General features: G+C 25.0%; 1 protein-coding gene across 1 annotated transcript; it reads right to left on the minus strand.

The window, feature by feature from the left end:
- Positions 1 to 342: 342 nt before the first annotated feature.
- Positions 343 to 11,066, minus strand: LOC145831934 (cathepsin B-like). The gene is made up of 8 exons (XM_082939289.1): positions 10,928 to 11,066; positions 10,474 to 10,568; positions 10,053 to 10,152; positions 9,417 to 9,556; positions 8,888 to 9,018; positions 2,137 to 2,352; positions 1,262 to 1,349; positions 343 to 1,082 (listed from the first exon to the last, which is right to left on the minus strand). The coding sequence occupies exons 1-8, from the start codon at positions 11,045 to 11,047 to the stop codon at positions 965 to 967; spliced, it is 1,008 nt and encodes a 335-aa protein (XP_082795415.1). The 5' UTR covers positions 11,048 to 11,066; the 3' UTR covers positions 343 to 964.
- Between the last annotated feature and the right edge of the window lie 1,102 nt (positions 11,067 to 12,168).

Here is a 12,168-nt window from a genome sequence, read left to right on the forward strand (position 1 = left end):
TTTAGTTAAAAAATTACTGTAATATATACTTTTTTATTTTAAAGTAAAACTGTTTAAAGTAATGTGGCCCGCCAAGTACTTTTTTTTAGTAAATCTGTTTTAAGTAGGCTGTCAACCGCTACTTTAATAAAATAACATATTTCTGTGTTTACCTAAAACTAATTTATATATACACTACCTTAATTCAAGTTAATTTTTATCAATTAAAAATTAATATTTGTAATGCTAATCAATTTTCAATGATGTTTACAGATTAATTTATATTTAGCATGTAATTTGTGTTATATAGATAATAAAACATCAGAAACTACAACTTATAAACAATATCACCTAAATTATAGACACTTGGTATATATTGTGTATAATGGCTGCTAAAATTAACTGCAAAGTTTGGAAATAAAGTAGATTAAATGCTAAACAATTAATTAGTAAAGTCATATCTTGCAATGCACTTAAATCTCAAGAATCTTTGGTAAGCATATTATTTCAAAGTTAAGAAAAACTTAAAAGGCTAAAAGCTAAGTAGTATTAATTAAAATCTTCAAAAAATATATCAGCTTAATGAGTACTTACTTAAAATAACAAAATAGACAAACAAACTACAAAAGTATAGTAAAATCAAAGTATTTACAATTTAAAGGCTGTTTGCCTTTGATAATGGATGCACTTTTTTCCCAGATTAAAAACGTTGGGTACATAAAAAGACAGACAGTTATAAAACTGTACAATGAACAAGTTTGAAATATTTACAATCTAGTGACTGAAACTCTTTGCCAATATTCGCGCTAATTTATATGTTTTTTAACAAATCAAACAAAAAAAAAAAACTGTTTGTTTACTATTTACAAACTTTAATTTTTTTTTATGTTGCTTTATTTAACACTGAGCGTGTTGAAGTTGCTAATTACAAATTATAAAACATAAATTGTCACAAACAATGACAAAGAGTTCTATGACGTCACAATTAATTTCTAGGAATTCCGGCGACAACAGATTCCTCGATACCGCAGTGGTTTGATCCCCTCAATATTTTGAAGTAGCCATGGTCACCCCAATCTGTGTTCCAGCTATTTGCTACTAACCTGTGAATTATAAACAAACTTAAAAGTAAATATTTTCAAATTAATTAAAGATACGTAAAAATACTTATAATAAAGAAATATAATTTATTAAAATTTTTTGTAAACAATAAAAAATAGCCAGTTTTTTGCTTTGTTATTTAAATACCAAAAACAATAAATAATATAATAAAAATATTAACCAGTATTTAGTTCCATCTTCAACTCCCCATCCCAAAATACGGATAGCGTGTCCTCCCAAGAAGTCCCCGGTAGTGTGTTGGTAAACTCCTGCGAAAAAGTTAAAATTTATCTTATTTATTGACCCTTATAGCCTCTTTATATATAAGAAGTAAGAATTATATAGGTCTCAGGTTTGCACAAATATTCTCAAGTTGATTTTGAAGCCTATAAATATAAATAAAAAAGTTAAATCGTAGCATAATAAACTTAACACCTGTGCTTAATCTTTACATTCATAGTTCTAAAAAGCTAGCTAATAATACTTTCAATTTTTTATCAGTGTAAATATAAACTATTCTTAATTCAACATGCATATAGCTAAATATGAAAAATGATAGAGTAACCATTTGTACGGATAACTTTGACTTATAATATGCGAATTCTTAAAAATATTTCCTAACCCTTTTTCTTAAAATCGTAGATATAGTTCTTAAACTAAATTTTAAACCCTAACTTTTACTTATAATCTAACTGTAAAATTACTCGGAATTTTGATCTTCAAGAGTAATATGTTAACCTAATCCACAAAAAAAAAATGTGCAAGAGTCCACTGAAATTTTTTATACACTTTCTTTATTTTAGCATTTAATATATACTATAGACATGTTAAAACGAACCAGATTTGTAAGTAGGGAAATCACTGTATACACTGAAAGCTTTTTCTAAATAAATAAATACTAAAAGAAATATAACTAGCCAGATTTATAAGTAGGTAAGTCACTATAAACACTAAAAGCTCCTTGGAAATTAATAAATATTTAAATAAACAACATAACTAGATTATAAACTAATATGTTATTTATTCAATTTGAATAGATAAATACAAGAAACAAACCAGATTTGTAAGTAGGGAAATCACTGTATACACTGAAAGCTCCTTCTACAGGTCCGTTCTTAATAATTTCCATCTGAATATCAAGCTCTGAATTGGGCAGACTGTAAGAGTGATCTCCGTAATACTTGTCATGGTGATAGTTGATTTGCTTGTTGCCCTCGCAACGATGCCTGCATTTCGGAGTGGGGATTTCACCGCTACAATTTTGCCTTTTTCCTGTTTGGAGTGTTAAGTGTTGTAAGGCAGTAATTAAATTGAAAATTAGTTAGTTAGTTACAAAAAGTTTAAAAATTTCGTTAAAAATTTAATTTATCATTTCAATAAATTTCCATAGTATGATGTTATACAATTTTTTCTATATATTTTATTACTTATTAAGTTTAAAGTATTTTTAAATACCACAATCTAAAAAACAACATACATGTAAAATATAGACAATATAAGTCTATTTAAAGCAAACAAATACAAAGTACTTCAACAATCTTAATAAACATTTATTAGAAAATGTACGTTTTAACTACTCATTTCATTGAATAGATGTCTAACCAATATATAGCAAAAAACTTTTTTTTATTTAATCTCTTTTTATAAAAATAATTTACATTGCTAAAAATAAAGACAAACTTAAAACTTAAGTAAACTAAACAACGATTATTTTATAGCTATTAGTCTAAGATCTAGGCTATGGAGTAAATATGTTATTACTAGATTTTTGTACTTTAAAACATTTTAGCACACAAAATCTGTAATGACAATAATTATAAAACTCAACTTGAGCAAATTTACACTTACAGGCAAAATTCAATAGTTATAACTTAAATTTAGGATTATTTCATTTAGTATTATAAGAAGTAAATTAGTGATTTTAAGTTGTATAAAACAATTTATTCTAACTTTACTTTATGTTTTTAATAACATTAAAAAGTTTATCTTGTATTTTAATACTTAATTTCAAGCTTTTTAAAAAATTCAAAGCAATTTGTAAATAGCCACAATTAAAAATTAGTTAGTATAAGTAAAAGGAAGTTACTAATCATTTTGAAATAAACATTAATCACAAATTTCTAATTGTGGTGTAACAAGTTTAATACTTACCATGAGTTGTCATATTTCAATCTAAGGAAGTGAATTTTAAAAGCTTCTATCTCTAACACATTTTTATTAAATATTTTTAGTAAACTTATAAACTTTTTAAACGGATAAATTAAAAAAAATTTTGAAAAATAAAATCTTAGGTAAATTTAGTTTTTATTTAAATTCTGAAAAAATTCAACATATTTGTCATTGTGTAAACTATTTAGTAGATTATTTTGTAAGTAAACGTACATGATATGAATTATGTTTTACATAATATTTTCAGAAGTTTAAAACTGATAAAAAACTACTAACTTAATATAATAAAAAATATAAATAGCTTGTTATCACAAACTTTTTATAACTTAATCACATAAAATCTAGTTTACGGGAGTTTATTATGCTACACTCAAAATAATAAATCATAAAATTTTCTTATCAAAAAAACCTTGACAAGTAATAAATTTATATTTGGCTAAAATAGTAGTGAACGATATTTTTTTATTAAAAATAAATATTTTAAAATATAAACATACTGTTTTGTTAAGTAAGAAATGTTATTTTTACGTTTAAGTTGATAAAAACAAAAGGTTGTTTAAAAACCAAGTAGTTGTAAAAGTATTTTGCTCAGTATATGTATATACTACAAAACTAAGTTGTTTTGAAAATAAAATATAGCTCTTGTACCTATAAAGTTCAAACAACAATGCTCAAAAATTTTAAACTTTATCAACATTAAACTACTTAACATTTCATTATACACGTTTTTAGAGAAATTTACGAAATGCTAATATTATAAAGATACTTATACAGCTATAAAATGTTTGGCTAAAAGAAGTAGTAACTTTAATGAACTATATAATAGTATTTAAACTATTTTACCTATAAACTACAACGAAGAATATTTAAAATAATTAAACTTTTAAGCATTAAACTACTTAACATTTCATTACACACAAATTTAAAGGTTGACCAAAACCAAATCTAATGAACAAGATATTATAATTTTTGATAACAAAAATAAAAAAATAGTTTTAAATGTCAAAACTTCTACAATTTTTAATTAATTAAATATTACATTAAAATATAAATGTGGTCTACCAAAATTCAAAACAAACAAAATGTTTGAATACATTTGAAGTATGTTTATTTAAATGTTGAATAATGACACTTATGAAAGTAATCACATGATTTTTGTATTGTTTTTCTTTATATTGCAATGTTCAAAATTTTAAAATCAGATATTTTGAAGATTAAGCAAAACTAATGGGACTTAATTAAATATTTTAATAAAAAAATATCACATGATATTTCAATGTTTTCTTATGTGTTGCAACATTTGACATAAGATAATCAGAACTTTCGTACAAGTAAAATTAGCAGATTTTAATAAAAAAAATTATTACAAAAGTTAGCACATGATTTTTTTACTGTTTCCTATACTGCAATATGTGACGTAATATATTGTAAATTTTTTACATTAAGCAATATTTGGTAAACTTAAATAAAATTATTTTAAAACTAAGAATTAAGCTTTTGATTGTTAAATATTTGTTATGTTATGATTATTTAGTTTTGTGGTTTAAAAAGTATAAAATTTTGTATATTAGGCGTTAATCATTTTCTCTTTATACCGTTCAAAAATTAAACTTTTTAACTTACAGAAAATACTGAATTACACATAAATGCTCATTTTGAACTTTATACTTCTTATTATACATACAGGGTTGCCACTCTTCAAGCCAAAAAATCTTCCCTGAGTGACCAAAAATTTCCCTGAGTAACCTTAAATTTCCCTGAGTTTCCCTGAGTATTTTTCAAATCTTAAAAACAATTTTTTCTCTTCTAACACAAATTATTAATACCTCATTCTCATTTTTCTTCTTTAATAATAAAAGGAAGGTTGTATGTGTATGCTTCTGCATTAAATTTATGAAAAAAACTGTTTTCAAAAACTCAATCTTAAAAGGTTTAAACCAATTAAAAATTAAAAACTAAATTTTTGCACAACTTTGTGTAAACTTGTTAGTTAACTTTCTACATAAAAGAATAAAGTTTAATTTGTTTGACATTTTAATTGACAAAATTTAATTATACTATAATAATAATTTCACATGAAGAACTCACTTAAATGCATACATAATAACTTCATTATGACTTGTATGTCTTTCCTAGCAACTGTTCTGAATGCAGTAAATAAAACTTAAAAGCTTAACATTATTGTAAAAAAACTTGCAAAAAGAAAGTTTAAAGAAATAGCTAAAGAAATATCTCATATCAAAGTACAACTTAATACCTAACAACTGACACAAAATAATCTAAAATTAATTTTTTTTTATGTCTTTTAGATGTTCATACACAATCTATTTTAAATAACTGAAAAAATAATTTTGATTTTAAAACAATTTCACATTACCTAATAAAAAAATCTTAATACTGTTTTTTTAAGTATGCAATTTCTAAATCAATAGTTTAAATTTTATTTTCAAGTTTATTTGCGTTGTCCTTAGCAGCTATTCCTCTTGCTAATAATTCTTTCATTGCTTCTAAATCAGACTGTTTGTTGGCATCTGCAGTATATTTGTCATAGTCTTCATTCAAACATTTGAGTTGCTTTGTAAGTTTACTTTTTTGTTATCCTAACTTGCTCAAAGCATCACCTTTATTTAGAACATTTTTAGCAAAGCGCTGTTGCTCAAGATATGCCAAATATTAGGCCCTAGAAGATTTTACAAGTTTTAACAATTCAGAACTTAGTTCAACTGTGCTTGGTTCTAGACTGTTTGCATATAGATGATCTTTGATCATTCTTCGGGACCTTATTGTCATCTCTCCCATATTAGTTGATATTACTTCCTTATTTAAGCTAAAGCCCCGTTCAACACTTGCCTGGCCATTGTTAAGCACAAAAACAGCCTCAAGGACTCTTGTTAAATCTTTATACTTGCTTGGGATATCGAGTGTGTCAAAATAAAAGGTGTCTAAACTGTGACTTTTTTCAAGAAAATTTTCAAAAAGTATTTGAGTGTTAGAAGAACTTAACAAATCAATGTATTGATTAATGATGTCATCACCCTCTTTTGCTTTTAGTATCTTCATGCTGACAAGTTTTTGGACCAACCTTGTAAAGTTTCTGACACAACGGTCTTTACCCATTCCAATTAGACATGCCAGATTTAAAACAGCAGCCCTTCTTAAAAAGTTCAAACCAACAGTCATTCTTGTTTTAATTTTTTTTATTATAGCAAATATAAAAAGTTTACATTCATTGTGAAATGACTTGAACAAAATGTTAGAAACTTTACCTTGATTTAGCAAATCTTGAATTAAAGTAGAAGCAGCACAATACAGAAGAAACTACATAAGTAACTAAAAATAAAAAGTTTATTAGAACTTTTCAATGAATAGTTAACAACAACTTTCATTTCTCTAAACTGTTTGATTTTACTTAAGTAAATATAAATTTAAAACTTAAAAAAACTACAATGTTAATACTAAGAATATTGAAGAACTAGCCGCAAGGCTAAAAAAATTCTAAATAACCACTTAAATAATAAAAATTACTACTTTTGAACAAAATATTGAAACTGGATTAACTAAACCTCATTCTAGATCTAGAAAAAAAATTTCCCTGAGATTTTCAAAAACCTCCCTGAAATTTAGAGAAAAAATCAAAACTTCCCTGAGTTTCCCTGAGTTAAAAGAAAAATGCCAAAATTCCCTGAGTTTTCCTGAGATTCCCTGAGTTTCCCTGAGATTTTCTACAGTTTGAAAATTCCCTGAGATTTCCTGAGTTCCCTGAGTTCCCTGAGTGTGTGGCAACCCTGTACATAAGATTTTGCATAACATGTATTTTAATAATTGTAATTTATTAATTTCTCAATTGTACTTAAACAATATTTTTAAACAATAGTTATTTTAAACCAGGTATTTTGTTTAATAAAAAATTATAACTGGGTTGTTTTTTTACACAGTTTTTAGAATACAAGCCACACTCTATGAGCTGTTTTGTAAACTAGATTTTAAATGTTTTTAAACAAGCTTGTTCATATGGTTAACAAATTGTTTTACCAACTATATGCTACAACTATGCTTATCAGGATGTTTTAACAACATTTGTAATATAAAAAATTTTGGTATAAAGTTTTGAAAGATTTTGTTTTGTAATATAGTAAGAAAAAGTGTGAGTACTTAACTCTTAGTTTAACACAATTAATTTTTATTTACAACAAGTAAAAATTTAAAACAATATTATTTTTATATCAATTTGAAAAAATAGCATATACAGTAAACAAGTTGTCTATTTTTTAAAATACAATAATAAATGACAGAACAATTATTTATTTTGTAAATTAGAGCAATATTTGATTTTTAATTAACCTGAGGATTACATGTTTGACAACATATTTTATAAACGCGTTAAATTAAAAATACATATGTAACATGCGTATTCTTAAAAGCATTTTAAATTGGTGAAAATACAACTTGAAGTTTACTAGAAACTTTTAAATTGAAGCTTTTTATCAATTTTCTTGTACAACAATTAACTTAACCTACTATTAAGAACGGTTAAAATAATTTTCACAAAAATATTAACAATTTTTCTGAAATTTTTAAAGCTTATACATAAACACTATTACAAAAACAAATAACCAACTTTAATTGTAAAAAATATTATTTTTTTGTTTTTTAAGTTTTTATGTACCTTCCAAGAATAAAATTTTAAATGAACGTATTTACATCATGTTTTGAAATATAACGTTTTTCCATTACCGTAAAACTAGTTTGCTATTATTACGTATTATACAGAATAAAAATTATTTGTCAGCAAATGAAAGTTGTTGTTTAAAAATTATATTTAACTAATCCTTTATAAGCGAAAATATACTTATAAAAGTTTTACGAAACAATAAATCGCTACTCAAAGCAATTAAAATTCTATTGAGCAATCAATATGTTTGAACTTATTTAACTTGTTGCAAAAGTTTATTGCTTTATTTTTCGATTTATTATTTTGTTTATTGTGAACCATAAGTGTCTGTAGTTTGAAAAAACTTTAAGAAACATTACTGTAAATAAATCAATAAAACTAGGACTTTTATTTTAAAACAGCTACTAAGAAACGGGTTTTAACTAAAGCTACACATTAATCTACTACTTTTTTATGGATTTTATTTTTCCAAATTAACTGTTACTATATTGTTTTAAAATGACTATAACTGAAATAGTAGTTGCCGCACAATTGGAAGAGCATTACATTTAAGTTAAGTCAAAAATCGTATATATACTTGTTACATTTGTTATACATGTGAATTTTTTAAATTTTAGGAAATCTTTTTTTAATAATGAACTTAGTAAAAATAAAACTACAAATAGTGTTGTAAATGAAGATGGTAAAAAAGTCCCTGGAAAAACAACTTTTATACTCAAAATTACTCAACAACTCAAATTTAGTCTGAAGTTAATAAAATATAAAAATTTAGACCAGCGTTTCTAAAGTGTTTGACATTATCCCCTTTGGAATTAGCTATCAGAAATCAACAACTAGTAAGATGCTATTAGTAAATGGGTAATTAAGTAGCAAAGTGGTAGATATTTAATAAGGTGTGTTGAGTCATTATGTGTCACCAGATACCGCGGTGAATGTAATAAAATCCCCCAAATGAAAACAACTTACCAGGTACGTGATGTTCACATGGGGGTATTATATAGGGTTGGCATGTTTTAGTGTCCCCATAAAGTCCACCAGATACCAGTCCGTGGTGAACCCAATACTTCCATGCGCTGCCAGGCCATCCTCCGTCGCAACTGTGTGGAAATAAAATAATCAAAAAAGTATATAATTGCTCTTAAAGGAAAATGAAAGTCGAACTAATATTACAAATATATTGTATGCCATAATCGAGCTTATACACTAATGAATACTTGAATTTACAAAGTAATTCATAACAATAATATAGAAAATGTAAAACTCATGTAGTTAAGTTAATTATATTGCACAATTTTTTAAAGATTTATCTGTATAGGCTAAAATAAATTACCCATTTGATGATCATGGTGATTTGCATGTATCATGTTTACGAGAGAAAATACATCTAAATTAAGCACTGTAATTACAACGAAACAAAACAATTTATTCATTTGAAACTAAAGCAACATAACCAAATAAATTAAGAAAAAAATATATAATAAAAAACAAAACATACCCATCCCCGCACCAGAACCCGCAGCAGGTCAACAGATCTTCAGATGAAATTTCAACGTTGATCTTACCTCTGCTGTGGACACATATCCTGTCACTAATTGCTTCCACGGCACCGAACGCCCAACATGATCCGCATGATCCCTGTGTTAAAAGTGTGGTTAGACTAAAAACGACCATAATGTTACTTATTACCACGTGTTTTTTAACAAATTCTATCGTAAATGGTCTGTTTTTGAATACACTATGCAACAATGAGTATTTTACACTTGATATTAAATTAAGCCAGAATTTAAATTAAGCATGTATTGCGAGATTTATATAATTAACATATATTGTCTAAAATACAACAAACATTAAAGACACACAGAAATTTACTAGCTTTCACAGTCTAAGTAATCATAATTATTAATGTTGAACAGTTCTAGCTTCTATTAAGTTTAGGTTTGTATGCATGACTTATAAAGAAAAAGAAAAATTTACATTTTATGATGTTTACTTAGTGATGAAAAACATTCGTTTATACTAGTCTAATAAGTTCCAATTTTTTACAAAACAATCAGTTTTAAAGCCCAGTTCAATACAAAAGTGCTAATTATATAAGTCCTTATCAAACTGTTATAGAATTGTAATAACTAACCTGGTCTCTAATTTCACTGATAGTTGTGCAATTTGGCCAATTTTCTCTGGAGTCAAAGTTTTCAGGTAATTCCAGCATTCCGAATTTCAACTTGTGACTCCTGAAACAAAAACAAATAATAATTAAGTATGTAGGTTTGTATGTAAAATAAAAATCCAGGCCACAAAAACTTAAATTACAACTTCAGTTTTTTTTTCTAACGTAATATAGAAGTAGTATGTATATATAGTAGTATGTAATAAAAATCAATTTATTAAAAAGTTTAGATTTATTTACTGGTACAGTTTAAGTAGGTACTTAGTCTACGTTTATATTTTAATTTAAAAAACATTAGAAGCTTTACTTTTTTTCTTTAAAATTAAACACAAAGGTTATATAAAAACTCAGATTTTTTATAAAAAACTAAAAAAAATTCATTTACTTCAAAGGAAGTTTAAATCCTCCATCCAATTTAGCTCCACACAATCTCTTTAAATCTTCAGGTTTGTAAAAATTCGGGTCGAAATTGTGGGCTGCCTGTAAACATAAAACTGAGTTAAAAAAAAATAATACAATCAAACTATTTAGCTTGGCTGCTTTGAAAAATGTCTTTTTTTGTACATTAGTTATTAACTACAAACAGGTCATATTTTCATAACAGCATAATGTTATTAAATAGAAAGGTATATAATAAAATAGTTTAGTATATTTTCAAAAGATATATTTTGTTTGAAACATGTTTGAAACATTAAACTGTAAAACACTTTTATTAGGTCATATTTAAACTTTAAAATATAACTATTACATTTAAAACCCCCACCATTAAGTAATAAACTTCATTAAAAACTATTTAAGATATCAAATGTTTTTATTAGTAAGTAATAAACAAAACATACCTTCCAAGTAGATTTGGGGTTACTGTTGATATGTTCAACAATTGAATGAAAAGTGTCAAAACTATTGCAGTTTGCTATGTAAGCAAGTTGAACTAACAACAATGTTGTTGCTAATTTCATTGTTTATTACTAATATTCTGTTAAAAAATATTAGTTGAATTATAGTATCATGATGCGGTAAATACTTTTTATATTAAAGCAAAAGATAAGTTGAACTAAAATAATACTTTTAAAAGATATTTGTATTAAAAACACTCTTAATTTTATAACACATTTGAATTTTTATAAAAAGTTCAAATGTTAAAAAAAAATTTTAAGCAATAATACTAACTGAAATCATTCTGGTACAAGGAACTAGTAAAACTTTTAGCAACAATTTTTTGTGGTAGATCACTAAATAAAAAAATGTTTTGGTATTGCAAACTTTTAAAGCACTTTAAAGCTATAACACAGATGTGCAACTAATATTGTGTAACGTTTTATCAAATAACAATTACAGTAGTTTAAATATAGAAGTAAAACTAAGACACACATAGTAAAAAAATAAAAATAAGACACACATGTTAAACAATAGTGAATAATATATAATAGTGAATGGTATATAATAAAAAATGTGTAAAATAAGACTAAATGTGCTTGATAGTATAAAAATGTGGTAGATAGTAAAAACTGAATGAAAGTTATATTTTGAATGTTGTAAATATTAAGAAGCATAATGTACAATGCAGCAAAAAGTAACTTAAAATAATACTTAAAATATTTACAAATCAATAAATCTGAAAAACGTATTTATACAATAAAAAATTAGTTATTAATAATAGTTGTTTTATACACAATATATACAGAAGTAAGCTTATAAACCATCTGAATCTTAAATAGTTACACAATAAAAAGTATATATATACAGAAAATTACAAAGTAGTAAAAAAATCTGAAAAACTTTCAGTATCTATTTAAATAAAGGCTTAGCTAAATAATTACAAATAAAATCTATCTCTGCATAAAAGAAATAAAATAAACGTATTTTAAGTCATAGGATGCTGAAGAATTTTGGCAAAAAAAGCATAAGTTAGTTCAATTTAAACTATTAATAATAATTATAAAACAACGTATTAGTATTAAAAAACTGAAACAACTGAACTTACTTAATAAACAAACCAATAACACAACATCATAATGACTTGAAGCTTTTTCGATTTAACCACAAGAAATTATAAGAATTACTCATTTGAAAGTAATAA

The sequence above is a fragment of the Thalia democratica genome, chromosome 3 (genome assembly GCF_965202585.1).
Source record: "Thalia democratica chromosome 3, ktThaDemo2.hap1.1, whole genome shotgun sequence".
Classification (NCBI taxonomy): domain Eukaryota; kingdom Metazoa; phylum Chordata; class Thaliacea; order Salpida; family Salpidae; genus Thalia; species Thalia democratica.